At 35.0% G+C, this 23,698-nt stretch overlaps 2 protein-coding genes across 2 annotated transcripts; both read left to right on the forward strand.

Moving 5' to 3' along the window:
- Positions 1 to 7,149: 7,149 nt before the first annotated feature.
- On the forward strand, positions 7,150 to 8,224 carry LOC116133330 (pectinesterase inhibitor 9-like). The gene has a single exon (XM_031419038.1). It carries the CDS (start codon positions 7,339 to 7,341, stop codon positions 7,957 to 7,959), a length of 621 nt encoding a protein of 206 aa, XP_031274898.1. The 5' UTR covers positions 7,150 to 7,338; the 3' UTR covers positions 7,960 to 8,224.
- Positions 8,225 to 15,490: 7,266 nt separating this feature from the next.
- Positions 15,491 to 16,488, forward strand: LOC116133346 (pectinesterase inhibitor 10-like). Its single transcript, XM_031419061.1, has 2 exons — positions 15,491 to 16,156; positions 16,465 to 16,488. The coding sequence occupies exon 1, from the start codon at positions 15,517 to 15,519 to the stop codon at positions 16,126 to 16,128; it is 612 nt and encodes a 203-aa protein (XP_031274921.1). The 5' UTR covers positions 15,491 to 15,516; the 3' UTR covers positions 16,129 to 16,156; positions 16,465 to 16,488.
- The last annotated feature ends 7,210 nt before the right edge of the window (positions 16,489 to 23,698 follow it).

Here is a 23,698-nt window from a genome sequence, read left to right on the forward strand (position 1 = left end):
CTCGGAAAACATGCGGTTAACCAGACGTTGGTAGGTTGCCCCAACATTTTTCAGACCGAAGGGCATGACCTTATAACAGTACAATCCTCGATCTATAATGAACGAGGTATGCTCTTCGTCATGCATGTACATCGGGATCTGATAATATCCCGAATAGGAATCCATGAAACTTAATAACTTATGCCTAGAGGTAGTGTCGACGAGCTGATCGATTTTAGGCAGGGGGAACTGTCCTTCGAACAGGCTTTGTTGAGATTAAAGAAATCAACGCAAGTTCACCACTTGCCGTTGGGTTTCTTCACCAAAATAGGATTAACAACCCAACTCAAGTAATGAGCCTCCTGAATGAACCCGTTTGAGAAGAGCTTATCCACCTCAACTTTCAGAGCAACATAATGCTCTAGTCCATGACTCTTCTCTTCTAGCGAACTGGCTTGATTGCATTGTCGATGTTGAGTGCATGACACATCACCTTCAGGCTGATTCCAACCATGTTAGCATGAGTCCATGCAAAAACATCAATATTCTGTCTGAGGAAGCTTGTTAGGTTAGCAGAAAGCTGGGGGTTAAGATTGCTTCCAATCCTTAACACTCGAGTCGGTTCATTTTGGTTTGACCGATACCTTAGATAGAGTCTCAATAGGTCCATTGTAGGAATACTTCTCTTGAACACAAGGATCTATGCTATCTTCCACTAGACCCGACTGTGGTTTGATCCTGCTGATCGCTATAACCTGCTCGAGAATGCCTACAAGCCTCTTTTTCCCTTTGCACGCCATCTGTACTGCCCTTACATAACAGTCACGGGATTCACTTTGGGATCCTTTGACTTCACCACACATCGTCGGAGTGGGAAACTTCATCTTCAGATGATAGATGAAGGTGATAGCTTTGATGTTCCGTAGTAGAGGTTGTCCCAAAATGCCGTTGAATGTAGATGAACATTCTACTATTAGAAACTCCGTCATTTCGGTCACCTCGTGGGTATCACCCAGAGTGATAGGAAGTGCAATCGTTCCCTTAGGAATTAGATGGTCCCCAATAAAACCATAGAGAGGGATAAATACAAGCTTCGGATCTGCCTCGTCCAGTTGCATTTCCTCAAAAGCTCGCTGAAATAGGATATTTACAGCGCTACCATTGTCCACCGGCATCCTGTGGACTTTGCACTGATCTATTTCAAGCGCGATAACAAGTGCATCCCTATGGGGGTGATGCAATCGCATCACATCTTTCTTTAAGAAGGTAATCTCTTCTTCTCTGTGTACCTTAGTAGGTCGCGGTGCCATACTCATCACACTCACAGGGTCATGATGAGCTTCCTGTGCATGCCTTTCCTGAGCACCTCGGGAATTCTCAGCGAGATGTGGTCCTCCAAATATGATCCCAACAAGATGGAGACCTTTGTGACCACGACGCTTCTTTCCCTCGTTCTCTTGACCATTATCCCGAATGGGAGTTAGACCATCAACACACTCTTTGAAGTACCCATTTTTAATAAGGTCTTCAATTACCTGCTTGAGAGCTTGACACTTGTTGGTATGGTGCCCGTTATCTCGATGATAACGGAAATATTTCTTGCTGTAGGGGGATTATTCATGGGCTCTGGCTCTGGCTCTCTTAGAAGATTAGCTTCTTCTGACTTGTCTAGAATAGTTGATACTGATGCATTTAATGTAGTATGCTGATTCTTATCACGATTGCGACGGGGAATCTAAGCATAAGATTTCTTGGGCTCAAACCACTGCTTCTTTCCTTTTCGCTGATCGTCATTGGCCCATCTGCGATCAACTCTCCCACTATTCTTCCCTTGGCTAGGGGCACAAGTTGAAAAACTGGGGTTGTGGTGATTTGAAGCAGCCACAAAATTCTCGATTTGGAGGTACTTCTCAGTAAGATTATAGAAGTGGGTGAAGGAAATGTGGTCCTCAGATTCTAGCTTTTTCCATAGGTCGGTTTGCGAACGAACCATTGCAATAATGAGAGTCTGAACTGACTTTTTAGGTGTATTAGCCACCTTGTGCAGCTCCTTGTGGAACCTGTCAATATAGGGCTGGAGGGGCTCATTTCTTTCTTGCCGTATGTTGCTCAGATAGCTCAACGACATTGAGAACTTCCTATTAGCCTGGAAGTGTCTTAAGAATAACGAACTCATCTCCTGTCATGAGTTGATAAATCCTGGCGGGAGCAATCTAAACTAGCGCTTGGCATGGACAGTTAGAGTCAATGCCAAACAACGACATTTGGCCAAGCTGGAAACTTGGTGAAGCTCCATGAGGTCGTTAAACTCATAGAGGTGATCCTGCAGATCAGAATTCTCATCGAATGCTCGCATATCGGGCATTCTAAACCTTGACGGGAGAGGAGCATCTAACACTACTGGAGAAAAGGGGGACGCTTTAGTGGTTCGCCCACGCTTATTCTGCTAAGCTCTAAGTTGATCTAGAGCTCGCTATAACTCCTCAATTTGAGGAAGCGGATCTATCTGGGGATCACTTTTCACAATGTGGGTTCGACCCTTACATTGCGATTGAAGAAAGACCATAGGTCGGACTCTTCCTTAATTCGGCCAAAACTTTTGGCATGCCTCGACACACGTTGGCTGGAGCCATGTGTAGGCATTGAATGGCTAGGGGAGCTATCCCGAGCTCCACAGTGGTCAAAATCGACCTGTGTATGGTGAGCATTTTCCCCGCGATGATGGTCAAGACCATCACGCTGGCGACGAAGGGAATCTCCCTGCCTTGCACTCTTCCAGAGTTACCCATGCGATGTGGCGTGGGACAGCTCATGATGTGACATATCACCAAGTCGTAAAGCCACGGGTATTCTATGTGCTTCATGACCGGCATTCGTTGGTCCCTTGGAGCCCTTTGGCCCACTATCCACCCCTTGCTTTCCCTTGTCTTTAAGCATTGTAGTGCGTACATCATGGGCTTTCGCTTGTTTTCGCACTTTAGTGTGACCTATAGGCGTCTTTGGCAGTGGCACCGCCTTATCGTAATCGAGCTGTATGACCTGATCCAAATGGTCTATCCTTCGGCTAACCGTTTCGAGAGTATTGTTAAACCTCTCCAAGTAACTCCTCACAACTGGATCAAGCTGTGAGTTCGAGGGAAAATTTGCTACTGTATTCTGCGAAATGGGAGGTACTTCAGAGGAAGTATCGTCCTGTACTTGGGGGATCTCCTCGGGGTTAGGGCTAGTTCGCTTGGTTTTGAAACCACAAGTCATTTGTCAGCAAGCAGAACTGGTTGATAAGAGATTCTTGATGAATAGCGGATACTAAATCACGCCTTCCTTCTAGCGCCAAACTGTTGATGCTTGATTTTGACACCAATGATTTGCACGTGCAAAGTGCTAAGCTGGCTTAGAAATTACAAGTGAATGGAAAATGCAATGAAGTAAATGGAAGATGATTTTTAAAGTGGTTCGAATGTTTAAAGTGAATCATATGTCCACTATTCTTTTTATATATGAGATTACAAGAGGTCGCATAAAGCGAGTAGCGAGCAGAGGTACAAGTGATTGATTATTCAGAGAAAATATCAAGTCAGTCTCTCTTTCTCAGGTTGTCTATGTTTTGAGAGTAAAAGGTTACAATCAGAATGTGAGTTTCTTATTAGAATCCCAAAAATGAGAGGGGGAGTCCTTTATTTATAGTAGAAGGTTTTAGGGTAATGATTACAAGTCTGCAAGTGGGCAAGTGTAGTACAATTCCTACCGCGCTTCCTATTAGCAGATTACACGGCAAATATCCTCAAATCGCGCAGGGCTTGGATAGGTGGGTGACTCTCATCCACTTGTAGATAAAGCTTGAGTATGCCAAGTTGATGATAGCTATACTCTTTCTGTCTTCTGACGACGTGGTAACTCCTGAACAACATAAAGTCTTTCTGAACTTTGATTGGCACTGGTTGACATAAGCTCGCGTCAGCCCTAATTTCTTAGACATAACATACTTTATTTAAATCAGCTTGAGGAAGAATTTCTCTTAATTGTCTATTTATCCTGAGAGGGAAACTTACTACAATAAGACCACTTAAGTCACCTTATATAAAGGCCCATACTCACAACTCACAAGTTTACTCATTCTAAACTTATGCACTTTAAACTTACAACACTTTTTTATATTCTCTCTTACAGGTGTTTAACCTAAGCATCTAAGTGTTCATCTCAACAATCTAACCCTTGTTGAGGAAGCGAGTTCATTGAAGTAGAAAGAAGGCAAAGTTAGGAATTTTAACCCTTATTAATAAAATCATAGGTAAACAACGTGATTGAAAGAATCTCTTTCAAAGCCCACTTAAATAAATAGTACTAGATGACAATATAATGGTGGAGTCTCACTGCAATAATTGTATATATCCTATAATCACTAAAATTTATTTAATCAAATCAAATCTTTCTAAAGTCATTTCCTTGGATAAATTAACCTTGGTTTTCAAATAGATTTTGAAAGTATATGGCAGCCAAATTAATATATTAAGAAACTTTAATTGAGCACAACCAATGGCTGACATTTATTTGCATCAAGTGAGTATAGAGATTCCTTAAGATTGATAGCCAAGTTAAGAGGAATATATAACTCACTAAACAACCAAATGGAACAATGGAAAGTGGGTCCTTATTAATTAGCTTCTCTGCTTGCTTTGTGCTAAACAGAAGGCATAAATTTTCTCAATCCCTCCTTCGTGTGTGTATGGTAACAATGGAACAATGAGATCGTTATTATAGCATAAAATCATACTGTAAGTTTTCACCAATATCAAAGATGTCACAAAAGTTAATGTNTAAAAAGATAAACTCAGTTGACTATAATCCACCATGTTTATTTAAGGGAGCAATGGATGAAGTATAATTTCTTCTCTCTCTTTGTTTATGTCATCCACTTCATCTAGACTTTCTCTAAGAGAATGCTCAGCTAACAGAAAATTTGGCATAATACAGAGACTTTGAATGTTGAAAGTAATTTCATTTCTAATAAGGCTAGAATTGTTACATCTTGAGCTTTAGTTGTATTAATACTAGCTAGGACTGTGTAAAACCGGGTACCGAACCGGTTTTGCCTTTTTAATCCTAAAAGGGTAGCCGAAAACTGAACCAATTTTTAGGGTACCCAAAAATCCAGATACCCAAATATTCGGGTTGATTTTCGGTTACCCGGTTTATAACCGGAATTTTAAATGTTTAAATACTTAATTAAACTTTTAAAGGGCAAAATAGTAAATTTCTTTTTTCCTTCTCCAATCTCTTGTTTCTTCTTCGTCTTATTCACCTCCATTTGACCATTTCTCTTTCATCATCTAATTTTTCCACCGACCTTTTTCTTTCTCTTCTTCTTGTCCCTTTGCTTTTCTTATTCTTTTTCGTCTTTTCCATTTCTTCTTGTCCCTTTGCTTTTCTCATTCTTCCTAGTCTTCTCCCTTTCTTCTCCTTCACTACTTTTCTCTTTCTTTTTCATCGTCTTCTCTTCAAGTGTTAGTGTAAAACTGCAGATTAATGCAGGTTGGTTTGAGGAGTTAATTGTTGCAGATGATTTGAGGAGTTAATTGTTGCGGAGCTGCAGATCTGCTGCCCTTTTTTTTTTTTGTGTGTGTGGAATTGCAGGTTTTGGTTGTTTTTGAGAGTGTTTTTTGGTTGGTTAGAGGAGCTGATGGTTGCAAGTTTAATATGGAACTGGTTGTTAATGAGGAGCTGATATTGGTGCAAGTTTAAATGTGTATTATTATTATTATTATTTTTTTTGAAGTTTAATGTGCTTATTTGAAAGTTGACTTCAAAAGATGGTTTAAGTTACAAGATTTGTTGAGAATAGAAACACAAAGTAAAAGTTACTAAACAATTCTGGAAGTGACTTAGCTTTTATTGGACAAAGTTAGGCTTAAATAGCCTTTACAAACTTAACAGAAAATGAGAAAAACCTGCTTCGTTCAACTACTTAACGTGATGAGTGCAACAAAGGAAATGTAACAAATATCCTAAAGACTAGGACTTATTCAAATAAAAATCTTAACTGAATCCCTAAACTTTCTCTCCATTCCCTCCCTTAAACTAGTTACCAACTACAAGTCTACAACTAGTTTAAATTGGGAACTTGACAAACTCCCAGCTGACTTCGAAACTTCTGAAATGCATCCATTGTGAGGGGCTTTGTCATGACATCTGCCAGCTGTTCTTGTGTTCCACAGTAAACTAATTCAACTGCTCCTTCTCGTGTAAGATCACGAAGAAAATGGAATCGCACATCAATGTGCTTGCTTCGGCCATGTAAGACAAGATTTTTTGACAACTTAATCGTGGAATTGTTATCACAAAAGATTGTTGTACACTTGCTTTCTTCTCTTCATCCAAACAGCTTGACTAGCACAAGCAGCTGCAGCCACAAACTCTACTTCTGTGGTTGAAAGTGTGACTATAGGTTGCTTTCTTGAAGACCAGGCAACAGCTCCAGATCCCAACATGAAAACATAGCCTGATGTACTCTTTCTATCTTCTANCAAATTGAATTAAAGTCTAGTGATTCGGTGAGTACTTGGAATTGCTAACATATTTATTTAAAGTCGTGCAACTTGATAAGTTAAATATTAGTATTGATATTGCCTATGGAAGAGTGGCAATATTTTGAGATTTGAAAAGCATATATAACACCATATGTGCCCTTCGGGTTTTGATTATTTTACCACCATATGTGCTTCTTTTTGTTTAAGAATAGTGGATTTGTGTCTGCATGTGTTTGTATATATAATGCTCAAGCAACTCAACCTCCAAATCCCTTATTTAATGACAATTTCTTTTTTCATAATACAAATATTAGTTTATTAATAGATCACTTAAGCTACGGCATCCATTATTACATACAACTCAATAGTTTAATCTTTTACCTAACTTGCTTTTATTGTGCTTCTGTAACCAACCCTATTCAATTTTAGCCAAAGTAAATATTTTAGGTGCACATTGTTGGTGAAATAGTGAAAACGGCAAGAAAATTTGAAAGTCTTAATCTCTCTCTTTGTGGTTGGATGATAAACTTTTTATTCATTGGGGTTGATTACACTCAGTGATCTTATATTTAAGTCGCGAGAGAGTCAATTACCAAGTTTACCCAAAAGAAATTGAAAGCGTAGTATTTATGGGAAGGAATAAATAAAGATAGAAGACGAAAAGCTCTAAAGAAACCAAAAAAGCAGATGAGGGAAAAATGAGACGTGACAACATTTTCTCTAATCCTTGAAGAAGATGGGCAACAACCTTTTAAATTCTATATAAACAATTCCCATATTACTCACATTCATTTTATTAGTATCAAGTATAGCTGCCCCTCCATTGTACAAAGACATGGCAAACCTACTTGGCCTTTTCTCAATAGTTCTCATGTTCTCTCATCTTTACTTGGCTAAAATGGCAGAATCTGCCATTACCAGACATTCAAGTCCCATCGACTTCATCAGGGCGTCTTGTAAGGCAACTCGCTACCCCACGTTATGCTATCAATGTCTGTCAGGTTATGGTAGTGCCATAAGACAAAGTGAGCATCAACTAACTCTTACTGCTTTGTCAGTGAGTTTAGGGAGGGCAAGATCAGCCGTTGCGTTTGTGGGCAAGCTCACTAAAGTAAAGGGAATCAAGCGTAGAGAGTATATGGCAGTGAAAGACTGCATAGAAAACATGAGTGATAGTGTGGACCGACTTGGCCAATCAGTAAGGGAGCTTGGGCATGTGGGTGCAACCGTTGGTCAGGACTTCATGTGGCACATGAGTAATGTGCAGACTTGGGTTAGTGCTGCATTAACCGATGAGACCACTTGCTTAGATAGGTTTGGTGGTCGTCGTATGGATGGAAACGTGAAGGCTGCAATTAGGAGGAGGGTCACCAATGTTTCTCAGGTCACTAGTAATGCTCTTGCTTTGATAAATCGTTTCGCCGCAAGACACCGAGCAACTGATGAGAAGCATTAGCTTTCATTTGGCTACTTCTTGGAGGTCACTGAATTTTGTGTATAACATGATATGGTATCTGGATGTGATATCTCTTAGAGTTTGTGTCCAACTTTTGTTTGTATCATGTTTGGGTTTGGTTTAGCTTGTTTTCGGCAAGCAAGTAAAAGTAAAACTGTATAATTAGGAAACTTTAGATCAAATCTTAAGTGTGTTGTGCCAAATTGTAAGCGTGTTTTGCAGCATAAAGGGATTTTGCTTCTATAATGCTATTAGGCATCATTTGATTTACCTTTAAGACACACGGCATTAATATTGATATAACATATGATTATTTCATCTATTGTATTGAATGTGAAGCAAGGCCACTTAAATTTTCGGGCACGACCCACTCACAAGAAAAACAAACAAACATACAGAGAGAATTATTTTTTAATGTAGTTGGAAATGAATCGGAATCAAGCATATACAAATTGACTCAAAATCCACGGATATCTAATAAATGAGGCATTTTTAATCCCTTCTTGCCTTCGAATTCTTCACCCCATATATATATATCATGAAATCCTCAAAATTGAATTCGTTTAAATAAAGAAAGTTGTTTATATTAAATACGAAGAAAGTATGTATTCTATAAATGAGAGCTTAAATCATGTTGATGTATAACATTAATCCATCCCGTATATGACTCTTCCAAGAATGTAAAGGTTGCTTATCTGTACAGCCACTTGATTTTGGGTGAAAAATGATGGCCACAATTAGCTTCTCTAATTATTTCTAGAACTCTCTTTTATGGAGAGTTGAGCCATGAAGTCGGACAGAACCAGCAGACAGGCCTTCCGTAATATGCGGGCTAATGATCAAAACAAAGTTGATATCATTTTATTTAATATATCAAAGTGATTATTATCATAATTATAGTTTATTTTTAACAACTTTGAGCCACTTTACCTGCGGACGACCAGATCCCATTATACAAGATTTGGCACGTCACCTATTTCAATATTCAATCTCAAACTTTAAAAGTTGCAAACATCTTTTTTACAAAGCTTATCTTCTAAAGATATCCACACATTTTTTTTATATCAAAACATAATCTCTGAAACATTCTGCTACTGTAATTTGAGAGTGAAGCTTGAACGGTTCACAACACACAAGATATACTTATCGCATGAAATTGAAAAATGTTTCAAGTCCCGACAAAGTGATGTTGGGTTCAACATCAACTACCTAAAAAGTTAAAATGGAATAGACAAGCACATGGATATGTATAGGAGTAAGTGAAAGTAAAAACAATTTTTATTTAACCATGGCAAAAGGCAAATGCAGTAAACACACTGTTAAGAATCAATCAAACTCAACCTAATATGTTCCTCTATCAAACACAACCAGCAAACACTCAAGAAACAACGCAAACAATAAAGAATCAGAAAAACAAGAACACAATCAATTTTTACCGTGGTTCGTTTATTCCAAAGGAATAAACTACATCTACGTTGAGCTCCAAGTAAAATGGAGGCTCACTGCACTATAAAGATCAATCCAATTATAGATTACAACTCAATCAAGAACAGCCACTCAAATCTCACAATCACCCAACCTTCAAATCACCCGTAATCTCCTCACAAAGACAACTAATACAAGCGTCTCAACCAGAAGAACCTAATACTTCTTCTACCCACAATTTAACTGCTAAATTGCAACAGATTACAAAAAACTGAAGATTAACCACACTAAGAACAAACCCTAGCAGAGATGAAAAACGCGAGAGAGAGAGTGTATTCCACTGTTGCTGTTTCTGTGTAACTTTAACTTTAATGGTTGACCTCAAAGCTTCATTTGCACCATTGGATTAGACTGGAACCAAAGGCTGAGATCTATCACTTAACAAAGCTTCAAAATGACAGCATATTGGTTACTCCAATACGACACTGTTTGAAGCTTCACTCAACAATCTCCACCTTGAAGCTTCAACACCTCACAAGGATTAGATACCTTACCAGTGCAGTTCACCCACAAGTTACTCATCATAGCTCGGTTGCTGCCTCTTACTGAATATGCAACAGGTTCAAGCAGTGCTTGAACTTGGTTGGAGAGACCACCTTTGTTCCCATATCTGAAGGGTTATCCTCGGTTGGCACTTTTTTCAAAATGACCACTCCTTTATCCACCAGCTCCCTTACAAAATGGTATTTAACATCAACATGTTTGGTTCTCTCGTGATATACAGGGTTTTTGCTCAAGTGTATGGCGCTTTGGCTGTCTGAATAGACAATGACAGCACCCTCTAGTAGCTTAACCTCTGACAGTAACCCTTGGAGCCATACAGCTTCTTTGAAAACATCCATTACAGCTACATACTCTGCCTCAGTTGTGGATAGGGCAACAATTGGTTGGAGTTGAGACTTCCAGCTCACACAATTTCCTCCCAAGGTGAACACGTATGCAGTGGTTGATTTCCTTGAATCCTTGTCACCTGCAAAGTCAGAATCTACGAATCCTACAAGATCAAGTAAGTCATATCTTTTTCCATATTTCAAGCCAACATGCACAGAACTATTAATGTATCTAAGAAGCCATTTAAGAGCTAGCCAATGTTCAATACCAGGGTTTGACATAAATCTGCTTAAGAGGGAAATTGCAAAGGAAATGTCTGGTCTGGTGCTAATCATGTCATACATTACTGACCCAACTATGTTTGCATACGGGATATTTTCCATTTTTATTAAATCTGCATCAGATTTGGGGCATTGTGATTTACTCAACATAAAGTGACCAGCTAGGGGTACATTCACAGTTTTAGAACCTACCATGCCAAACCTAGACACTAATTTTTCTAGGTAAGCCTTCTGATGGACTTTTAATTCATAGTCCTTTCTGTTTCTATCTATTACCATGCCTATAATCTGTTTAGCATTTCCTAAATCCTTCATATCAAATTCAGAGTTCAATTTTTTCTTTAACTCTTCTATCCTAGGCTTAGACTTGCAAATTAAAAGCATGTCATCAACATACAGCAGTAAATATAAAGGCATGTCATCATATAAAGCATAGTAGAAACAACTGTCATATTTGCTTCTATTGAAGCCAATGCTAAGAATAAAAACATCAAATTGTTTATACCACTGCCTAGGGGACTGTTTCAGTCCATATAAGGATTTGTGAAGTAAGCATACATGGTTGAGCAGGTTTCTATCTACAAAACCTATGGGCTATCTCATGTAAATCCTTTCTTCTAAGTTTCCATGCAAAAAAAAAGAGTCTTAACGTCCAGTTGTTCTAATTCCAAGTCCTTATGAGCAACTATGGCTAACATAATCCTAATGGTCTTATATTTTACAATGGGGGAGAATATCTCATTAAAGTCTATTCCCTCCCGCTGTGTGTAGCCTTTGGCTACCAACCTAGCCTTATACCTAGAGGGGTCAAAAGGGTTCATACCTTCTTTAAGCTTGAACAACCACCTACATTCAATCAGTTTCTGGTCTTTGGGATTTGGAACCAAAGACCAGGTTGCATTTACCTTTAGGGACAACATCTCTTCCTCCATTGCAGCTTGCCATTTTTCTTTGTCTTTAGATCTGACTGCTTTTTCATAGCAGTCTAATTTTGTCCTCTGAACTTGAGCCCTTGCCACCAGGGTTGTGTAAATCAAATCAGCGTAGGAGTATCTTGTTGGTGGCCTAATTTCTCTCCTACTTCTATCCCTAGCTAGCTGATACTGGGCTAATGGATCATGATGGGGTTCAGCAAGTTCTATTGTATTTTCCTCTTCCAAGTCAGGGTCCGAATCTGGTTCATTGACTTCAGCTTCCTGATGTTCTAAATCAGATTGAATTTCAATAGGCTCCACCTCAATTTGGACTCTCTCAAGCTGATCATAGTTCATAGGTTTGCTACTTGTTGATCCTGTATCAGGGTTAGCAACTTTGCAAGGAAATATATTTTCATTGAAAATTACATCCCTATTGATTATTATTCTAACTCCCGGGGCACTTCTCTCCCAAAGCCTATACCCTTTGGTTCCCTCTTGATAACCTAGGAAGACACACCTAAGTGACCTAGGCTTTAACTTCCCTTCACTGTTATGGACGTATGCAGCACATCCAAAGGTCCTCAAGTGTCCTAGACTAGGTTTCCTATTACTCTATTTTTCCTCAGGACACATAAAGCTGATGGCACTAAAGGGACTTCTGTTAATAAGGTAGGTAGCTGTGTTAAGGGCTTCTCCCCAAAAGGACTTAGGAAGGTTGGATGTGAAGAGAAGGCATCTCACCTTCTCTAAGAGGGTCATGTTCATTCTTTCAGCAACTCCATTCTGCTGAGGGGTTCTCCTAACAGTTCTCTATCTTTGGATGCCATGTTCAGTGCAATAGGAGTCAAATTCCAGGTTACAGAATTCTAAGCCATTGTCTGTTCTAAGGATTTTAACCCTTTTGTCAGTTTGGTTCTCTACAAGAACCTTCCAACTCTTAAACCTACCCAAAGCTTCATCCTTAGTGCTAAGTAAGAAAAACCACACCTTCCTACTGTAATCATCTACTATGGACAGAAAATAACTACTACCCCCATGTGATTTGACCCTTTCAGGTCCCCACAAGTCAGCATGCAAATATTCTAAGCAGTTGGCAGCCAGGTGAGTTCCCTTTTGGAAACTCAACCTGTGTTGCTTACCCATAATACAGGTCTCACAAAATTCAAGGGGTTCAATAGGCTCCTTACCAAATAGGCCCTGCTTATGGAGGATGTCCAGGCCTTTTTGGCTGATGTGGCCTAGTCTTAAGTGCTATTTTTCAGTAGCATTCAAGTTAGTAGAAAACAAAGCAGAATTAAAACAATCAGAATAGTAGGATCCACACAGAATATACAAACCATTCATTTTTATCCCTTCAACCAAAACACTGTTGTTTTTACAAACATAAAGGCAACCATTTTTAGCTTTATAACTACAACCAAATTCATCTAAAATACCTAATGAAATTAGGTTTCTTTTTAATTCTGGAATATACCTCACTTTAGTCAACTTGACAGTTTTGCCATTGTTTAGTTTTAAGGTTATGCTGCCTATCCCTTCAACTTTACAGGCATTATTACTCCCCATATACACTGTTTTTAACCTATTCTCCTTATAGTCTTGAAACCAATCTTTATTGGGACTCATATGAAATGAGCACCCAGAATCCATCACCCAATCATTTATTTTTTCTGTTTTAGAAACAACTAGAACTTCAAATTCTTCTAAAATGGACTTAAAGGTTGCCAGGTTGCTTTCAGTGTTCCTTTGTTTCTGTTTCTTAAGCTAAGCATAACAGTTCTTTTTCAAATGGCCAGCCTTATTATAGAAGAAACACTTCCGGGTTTCTCCTTTGGCCTTACGGTTTTGTTTTCCCTTTTTCTTATTCCTAAGGCCACTATCAAACTGAACAGTGTTGCCTAACTGGTTTAGTTCACCCTTTCCCTTAACAAACAGATTACTACCAGTTCTCCTTTGAACCTTAATCTCTAACTCTCTAACTTTTAATCCTGAAACTATTAGGTCCACACTTGGGACAATACCAGTGTATTGTAGGGCATTTTTTATAACCTGGTAATCTTCAGTTAATGAGTTCAACAGAATCATAGTTAAACTAGAGTCCCCGAGTTATTGATCTGTACCCTTAAGCACTTGGGTCAGTTTCAAGAATTCATCAAAATTTTCATCAATGGTCCTAGAGCTATCCATTTTAGATGCAAATAAAACACCTTTTAAGTAAGCTAGATTTGGAGCAGACTGTAAAGCATAAAGGGATTCAAGTTTACCCCATACCGCTGTCGGAGTTTCAAAATCGTCTACCTTTCACAGGACCCCGTCGGAAAGGTTCATAATGATCAGGTTGTACGCCTCCTCCTCCATCTCTACTTTTTTTTTTTCAGTTTCTCCTCTGACCATTTGGTTACATCCTTTTCCAATGCAATGGCTACCTTATTATGTGATAATAAGGCTTTCATTTTTTTCTTCCAACTGTTGAAATCAATTTTCCTATCAAATTGGGTGATTTCAACTCGTGTAGTAGTCATAGTGTTTGGATTTAGGGTTGACACAGAAGAAACCCTAATTTGTTTAAGATCAAATTAGAACTGATTTCAAGAAATTGACCAAATAATCTAAGGTTTTACAGGACCTAAGACACTAATTTGACTGATTATAAAGAAACCCCTAATTTGTATAAACCATATGTTTCAAGAATCACTCAAATCAGACCGAAAAACCCTAATCTTGCTTTGATACCACTGTTAAGAATCAATCAAACGCAACCTAATCGGTTCCTCTATCAAACACAACCAGCAAACACTCAAGAAACAACACAAACAATAAAGAATCGGAAAAACAAGAACACAGCCAATTTTTACCGTGGTTCGTTCCAAAGGAATAAACTACATCCACGTTGAACTCCAAGTAAAATGGAGGCTCACTGCACTATAAGGATCAATCCAATTACAGATTACAACTCAATCAATAGCAGCCACTCAGATCTCACAATCACCCAACTTTCAAATCACTCGTAATCTCCTCACAAAGACAACTAATACAAGCGTCTCAACCAGAAGAACCTAATACTTCTTCTACCCACAATTTAACTAATAAATTGCAATAGATTACAAAAAACTGAAGATTAACCACACTAAGAACAAACCCTAACAGAGATAAAAAACGCGAGAGAGAGAGTGTATTCCACTGTTGCTGTTTCTGTGTAACTTTAACTTTAAATAGGTTGACCTCAAAGCTTCATTTGCATCGTTGGATTAGACTGGAACCAAAGGTTGAGATTTGTTACTTAACAAAGCTTCAAAATGACAGTGTATCAGTTACTCCAATACGACACCGTTTGAAGCTTCACTCAACACACGTCAAGAGGCATGTAATGTTACAATTTTCATTGTATCTGTGACTATCTCCAAACTCACCGGTTTGGAAATTACATCTTTACGATTATACTGCGGCAAAAACTGGATTTCAAATAATATCTTGATGGAAAACATTTTTTTATGTGATAACTTTGTCGTTTATTAAATTCCATGATGACATGTGATAATGATGAATAATGAATAAGTTACATAGATTTAACAAGCTAATTCTTTTATTTCATCCTTTTATAACTAAAGAGATATATATTATCAAATCAATCATCATGTAAATTAGGATACAGTTAACTTTGTACATATAACATTATTGGAAGCCAGAGAGGTTACTCAAATATTCTCTGTTGTCCTCAAATTTTTGGATTTTCATTTCAAAGTTTTTGTTGGACATGCCATGGTCCCCGTACAAGCAGGAGTCAGAATAAGATGTTAATGTTATATAGGTTCTATTTGTTTCAGTTGTTGTAATAATTCTTATCCCTTAATTTGTGTTAATCATTATCATGGATACGCTTTCAAATCTTCAAGAATTCAATTTATCCTTATAATCAGGCTTTTTTCCCTCCTTTTAGTGGGACGCACACGCTCAGTATTGAGCTTGTCTATATAGGCTCTTTGTCCTCTCTAATTTCAGCAAGCTCTCACTGTTTTTCTGTAACATCCTGAGATATAGAGAGGATGGCAAGTTCATTTTTGAGCCCTGCATTAGTACTTTTATTCATTCTTCTTAGTTTCTCGGCCAACAAAACCTTAAGCACAACAATGCTTGCCAGTAAAACAAACACAGAGTACATAAAAATTGCATGTGATGCAACAATGTATCCCAAATTGTGCTACCACTCCCTTACAATCTACGCAAACAAAATCAAAACCAACCCTAAAGAATTAGCAACTACTGCCCTCAACATAACCCTCAAAGCCACGAAATCAACATCAAGGATGATGATCAAGATGTCTAAAATTCCAGGGTTGATGCCTAAAGAGGCAGTAGAAGCAATGACAGATTGCATAGAGGTGATAAATGATTCGGTAGATGAGCTCCAACAGTCTATAGAGGAAATGGGTGATATTAAAAGCTCAAATTTTGGGGTGATAATGAGTGATATTCAAACATGGGTAAGTGCAGCATTAACGGATGAGGATACTTGTATGGATGGACTTAAAGGTAAGCCAATGAACACAAATGTGAAGACCATGCTCCGGAGACACGTTGTTAAAGTTTCTCATTTGACGAGCAATGCCTTGGCTCTAGTAAATACTTATGCCTCTACCAACCCAGCATCGCCATAGTCATTTAACAACCAACCTTCTTCTTCTTGTAAGTAAAGTCTAAGCATGAATATTAACACTTAACTCTTATTATTTGCAGATAAATATGCATTTGTTTCTACTTTCTTTGTGTTAAAATATGCTTTTTATGAAGGAATTTCTTTCCCCAAGTGAATTGAATTGATTAAAAGTGTATAGAATAGCCCGTTATTGTAAGTGTCTTTAATATTTTGAGAACTCGTGTTATTGGGCTTCAAAAGTGAGGTATGTGGGATTCACTACAAATTTGGCGCATTTACATTTTCTTTTTTCACACTGTAAAATGGGTCATTCATTGTTGTACAAATGTGAATGCAGACCGTGATGCCTGGATTCGTCAATATCTACACGCAACGATGTTTGTCAATTGTTCGCAAAATTAATTAATACGGAAGTTGTCTTGTCTAATTCCAATTTAATTTTGGAATTGACGTCCAATTTGACCCTTTAAATCTCCTCCAAGTGTACTCGTACACATTTTAACATTTTAATATGCTATTGCCATCAGCAAAACCAAAAGAGGAAAGCATAATTTGTTGTTCATACAGGTAAAAAATATTATACTCTGTAATATATATATTTTTTTTTAATTTTGTGATCGAAGATGTCTGGATCAGTTTGTATATATTTTAATTAATCTTTCAAGACTCTAAAGTTGACAATTAGATAAATCTCTTTAGTGACTATTCTTATTAGTAGCACAAGTGAATCAAATTCAGAACCTCTTGAATAATACACTCAATAATTTCAGTTGATCGTTAGGCTACCTAATGGTGATTAATATTTACTTTTTAAATACCTTTAGTATCATGATTCTACTCGTATATCTATTTTACTTTTTCAATAGAGTTTTAGAATTTAGATTGAAAATTTTCATCCATGAAAATATAAAATTATCTTTAAATTACATGAAAAATGATATCATGTTGATAAAGAGTAATATTTATTTCATGATAAATATGATTATTAGCTACAGGAATATATATATTTATATATATAAAGATTATAATGTAGATATTTATGTTTACCAAACACTTAAATAATAATATTGTAATAAATTATAATTTTTCTAATTCCCGCTTTAAGGAAAGTTGTCTCTACATAGTAATAATTATATATATATATTACAAAAAAATATATGTTACGTAAAATTAAAGGTTTAAAATGAAATAAAATATCTATTTAAAATTGTTTGGGACAATTATTTATGTTTTAGGGTTGTTATCACATATTTTACCTTACGAGTACATAATAGCTTGTTAGCATGGATACCTTCTTGTTGAAGCTAAAATATTTTTAGTTTCTCAAACATGTTTAGAGCTTCATGGCACAAGACTTTTTGTATTTCCGTACTATTATCCTTAGGATTATTTTTTCTTTTTGTCTAATTGCAACAATGATTTCTCCTTTGGTTAAAGTATACACGATTTATTGCTTATTTGAATAATCGAAGAAGACATTAATATCCATTCGATTAGTGTAGTGAATTTGTCGAATCTGATCACTCAATTCTATAGTGGCTCTTTTATTCTCCTCATCCACTTCATTTGTAACTTACAATTCATTGACATTAGTGGTCCTAATTTTACAGCGCTTAAAACCATTGACAATTGTCTGTGGCTTCACATCAATTAACCGTGCATCAATTGTATTTACAATTCTATCAATGACACTTATTTTTGCTGGTTCTAAGAAACGATATTTTATCTGTTTCAAAAGTAGGTAATTAAAACGTTGTATTGAAATCCTAATATCACAAAAATATGAATTGAAATCCTAATATTGTACTACTAAAATATGAATTATAAAATAAGAAATCAAAACTATAATTTTTGTAGCTACACCTCCATTAAGTTATAACTTCTGTATAGTAATAAAATTAGTTAGTTCCAACATTATGAATATAGAGAGGTTTTATTGTTAATTACATAATACAGTAATTAGTGTATAAGTAATAATTAATAATATCTCTTAATAGTAGATTATCTAAAATATAAGCTGGAAAATTGTCAATCTATTTTGGAAAATTGACAAGCAACCATCGGCTTCCGGCAACCAGAAATTTTATTCGTGCGTAATAGTAACATATTTGATATAAAAATGATCGACTTCGAACGATGTATCTATTTGCATAATTTTTTATTGAAATAAAAGTGGTGTTTGGCCAAGATTTGACTGAGAAAATGTGGCGACCCAAACTTTCTCCGTCAGATTTTGCCAAATGTTGCATTTATTGCTAAAAAAAATTGTAGGTATAGATAGTGTGTTAAAATATGATCATTTTGATAACAATATTGTTACCTAATCTAGCAAATTTTATTTGTGCGTAATAGTAACATATTTTATATAAAATTGATCAACTTTGAACGATCTATCTATCTACATACTTTTTTATTGAAATAAAGGTGGTTTTTGACTGAGAAAATGTGGCCACCCGAACTTTCTTTATCAGATTTTGCCAAATGTTGCATTTATTGCTAAAAAAATTGTAGATATAGATAATGTTAAAATATGATCATTTTTATACCAATATTGTTACCTAATCTAGCAAAAAAAGTTCCACCCGCCAGAAATTTCGATAACCACAAAATTAATTAATTAACTAAAATAATTTAATTAGAAGTATTTTAAATATAATAAATTATAAGTCTCAATTTACTATTTTTATTAAGTTTAAATTTAATATGATTAGGGGTATTTTAAGTAATTAAGTTTGTGTGTCTGTATAAAGTTTCTTAGATTTAAGTAATGAAATTTCACTTTCTCTATTAAGTGAATTTTTCTAAAAATCACTGATTATATTAAAAAAAAAAAAAATCAATTTAGACTTAAGACATAAATGGAAAAATCAAACACACCCTAATTTCTGTCGTAGGGTTGGATTGAGGTCTTACATCTACAAATATAACTCTTTACTCTCAAATTGGGCGTCCACTATAAGCCAACCTAATGAAACCAAAAAAAAAAAAAGGGTAGCACCCCATCTATATATATACTAGTTTGAGGCTCACGAATTGCACAGGTTGGTTTTGAAATTGGATTTGGACATATTGTTTATCTTTTGGATTGTTTATTTACTTACAATTTTATGAGAAAAAACAATATTTTATTGTATGTATTTCTTGATATATTGGATAATAGAATTAATAATAGTCATTTGTTTCATTATTACACATTTATATATACTTATTATTTAATCCAACTTGCTAAAATTAATTATAGTGGATATATATTGTCAAATATATTTAATTCAAAATGTTATTATTAATTATACTCTTTTTTGAATTAGACATTTTTGGATTAACTTTAACTTGTTATTTTTTTTGGACTGGATAGTTAATGCTCTTTTAGTTGTTGGGCCGGGTTTTATTTCAACTTTTTTGCTGTTGTACGAATTCTTTGGCCGGCTTTTATTTCAAATTTGTTTACTATTTACTTAGGGTATTGTTCAGTACATTGTCATCGTCTCTACCTCGCCGTCTTGCATTTGTTTTTTTTTTTTTTTTTGATTTCTTCCACTACTGTTTTTTGTTTGTTTAAAGCTTCGGTAGTATCTAAACAATATTTTGTAAGAATGTAATTAATATTTATTTCGTCCCTTTTTCTTTTTTTGTTTGTAACTCTTTGTTCTCATTCTTTTTTTATTGTTTGATTTGTTTATCAGTGGTTTATATTATATTGTGTAGCTTTGTTTGATATACATTGGATAATGACAATGAGGATTAAGTATTTGTTTAGGATTTTATAGTTTTGCAAGATTGATTTTTGAAATTTAATTGTAGCATGGAGATCTGAAATAAAGGGTTGAAGAAAGTGAAGCTTTATTTGGTTTTTTTTATTGTTTGAGTTATTGTATTGTTGTTCATATTATATTGTAAAGTTGTGTTTGATATACAGCGGATAATGAGAGTGATGATTAAGTATATGTTTGGGCTTTTATAGTTTTACAAGATTAATTTTATATTTGGCTTTTCTTTTTGTTTTGGTATTGTTGATAGCATGTCAACCTCAAAGCAAGCGTCGAAGAAAGGAAAGTGTCATGTTAATGTTAATCCTAGACACTATGTTCGTTTTCAAGAAACAGATCTTGAAAAACAAAATGAAGATATTTAGCGTCTTATTGATTCTGTTGTTTATAGTGATAGTGAAAGTGAAGAAGAAGATCAACAACCAGGATATGTGATTACGGAGAGTTCTCGGTCCAATAGGAAAAACAAAACTATGGAACAGAAAATTGATTACTTGATTGAACTGATAGAAAGTAAACAAAGCAAGCTTACTTCTCTTGATAATTCTTGTACCTATCAATTCAAATACCAAAGTTTATATTTTAGTTCGCAGAAAGGGGTATTATCAGCATAGTTGTAAAAGTATTGTTTTTTATATGGATTTTCATTATTGTATTAATTTAATGGTTTTATTTATTTATTTTGATGTTGTTTTGTTAAACAAATTGAAATTTTGACTTAGGAGAACCATAAACTTGCTTGGTAAACTTGAAGTGGTATGTTTGTTATGACTTTGATATTTGTTTGATTTATTGAATTGTTTTTATTCGGGATTCATGTTTTTTAATTAGTGTTGTTTGAAAGGTGTTTTGAATATATGTTCTTTTGCATAACATATATGTGTTTGTTTATATTATAGAACAATTTTATTCTAATAAAATTTTTTTATATTTTTGGATAAATAACTTACAAATATTTAATTTTATTGTAGCATGAGAAACATGTTGAATCATATTCTAGATCTGTGGAGAAATGGAAGGATGTGTTTTTGAGTTCAAATGTTTCAAAATTTGCTAAAAAGGCAGTGGATATACCTTGTCAATCAAAACCGGGGAAAAAAAGTGGTTGCAAACCCAAAAATTCAACTATCCGGCAAAAGGAATTGGATATATAAGTTATGTGTAATTAGTTTTTGTGAAACTTTGTTGTTTTTTATAAATTGTAGTGTTGAATATGATATTTACATTTGTATAATTATGACTTTTTATTTATTGTCTAATTATAATTTATCATGCTTAAAATTAATTAATAGTTGGGTTACTTGTTATCATAATTTATTTTAGGTTATAAAAATGATTTTAAGATTAAGCAAGTATATGTTTTGATTTTTTTTAGGTTAATATTATGTATATGTTATTTATTATTGTTCGGAATATGGGGTGTTAACAAAAAAGAATAAAAAACTTAAGATGATGTTGGAAAATTTGAATATTGTAAGTTAATGAGAAACATAAACTGTTGCTTTTGTACTTTGGAATTCAATATATTGTTATTTTATTTATTATATATTAATTATAAAATAAATGTGTCATTCACATTCATTATTTCTTATCGTGATGATTTGCCAGTTCCATTTCATTTGCAGTAATCTGTAACTCCAATATCATCAGATTAGAAATAATAATGATTGTTCAATGCATGATATACACCAACCTGTCAATGAGATGTTTCGCTTTCTGTCTTTCGGTATTTATATTCTCTTAATTGCTTTCAACATTTTCTATAATCTGTCTCAATTCGTATTATCTGTTAAGTATTGCTAATTCAACTGTTGAAAAAAAAAATTGTTAGTTTATGAAAACTAAACAATTATAGAGTTTATGCATATATAACCAAATGAATAAGATGTCTGGTACCACTCTCAAAGTTCTTCAGATTTGATGTTTTGTCTGGCATTGCGAAATACATAGGAAAAGTAGAAAGCATCAATAAAAATTTAGTATTTGTGAATGCATTATGAATACAAATTTGCTTAACCTTATAAATAGATATATATCAAGAGTCAGTTTTAATAGCAATTGAATGAATAAAAAACAAAAAGAGATATGTTGAAAAATAATCACATGCATTGAAGAAGAAAAAAAAAAAAAAAACTGTTGGATAGTGTACTATGAAACGGTAATAAGTATTTATTTGGTATTTTAATCATTATTATTAAAAGGATTGGTAAAAATAGTTATGGCAGTAGATCAAAACAATTGTTCGAACAATGTTCAAGGAAATATATTCAATGGTTCGTTACACACAGTTATCAAGTCAAATTAATAAATTGTTTGTAACTCTTCATATTCTCATAAATATTTGTAACCGTTTATATTAAAGAGCAACACATAACATATACAATATATGTAATGACTTCTTTCTATTATCATATTCATATAATATATTAATGAAAACACAAATATACTTAAAAATAGTTGGGCCCAAAAAATTTTCTTTTCTTTATATATACATTCTTTACATAGTACAGTGTCATTTGTACAAAAAAGACTCTCAAAACAGTGGATAGAATAGTCAAGTCTCCCCGCTTACCGACGTCCATCTGACCACGTCCTCACCTATGTCTTCAAAAACATAGAAAACAACAGGGTGAGCACAAAGATACTCAGTAAGTAATCCTCTACTCCGCTATCCCGGTGTATCACTTTTCAATTCTTTCCTTACTCTTGTCACTTTCTCATATTCAATCTCTCTTGTTCTTTCTCTGTTTCTACTGTTCTTTTCTTTCTCTCTATTCTCATCAGCTATGAGAGATATCATGATAACATGTACAGATGAGATTCATATGCACTAATGCAAGGCAATGCATTTTCTTTCTTTTCTTGTCTTTCTCATTCTCATTCTTATTCATTCTTATTCTTTATTCATTCTTATTTTTTTCATTCGGTCTTGGTCGATGCATGGATTCGGAACCCTTGACCATGTGAGTGTACTCTTTCTCGTGTATAGCTCTCATCCGTATGTATTCTCACGGCTATACAAATTCTTTTTCTTATTCTCATTCCGCTCTCTCAAGGCGGAGACCGCTCTCTCACGGCGGTTTACATCGGGAAATTTCTACACTCATGGGCTCCCCATCGCACAACCTATTATCTTTTCTCTTCTTTAACACTTTTTATTCATTTTATTCTCTAGTGCTAATTCTTGTTTTCTCTTTATTCTAAGAGAATTTATTCTTTTCTTTATCTCTATTCTTAGAATGTTTCTTTCTCATTCCTCATATTTCTTTCTTTAATGATTACACATATAAACATATGCATATGGATGGCTCATGCCTAGAATCTTTCTTATATGCACTCATGAAATGCAAATATGCTATGTTGCATAAAGTAAGGTTCTCTACTTCTACTCATGCTTCTCTAGGCATTTCATCAAACAATATGTGTGCATACATAAACCCTACTCTCACTATAGTTCTACTTCTTTCTTAACCATCCAAAATTAGAGTTCAACTCCTCAAATTATCACACATCCTACAAAGAAAACACACTTCAAATATTCCTCTCAAATTCTTCTAATTCTATCCATACTTCAACCAAAATTTATCAACACAATCCACCCTTCTCATGGTGGAAATTTCTCCATAAATCAACATTAAACTCATTCATAAATCCATCAACTCATTTCAAACATAAAAATCCAAGCATTAATCATATATAAATCTCTACACATCATTCAATCATGCAAATCACAACTTAGGTGGATTTACTTACCTTATACTCAAGTAGAATCCACTTAAGCTCTCTACTTAATGGCTTGATGCT

The sequence above is a fragment of the Pistacia vera genome, unplaced genomic scaffold (genome assembly GCF_008641045.1).
Source record: "Pistacia vera cultivar Batoury unplaced genomic scaffold, PisVer_v2 Contig268, whole genome shotgun sequence".
In the NCBI taxonomy this organism is placed as follows: domain Eukaryota; kingdom Viridiplantae; phylum Streptophyta; class Magnoliopsida; order Sapindales; family Anacardiaceae; genus Pistacia; species Pistacia vera.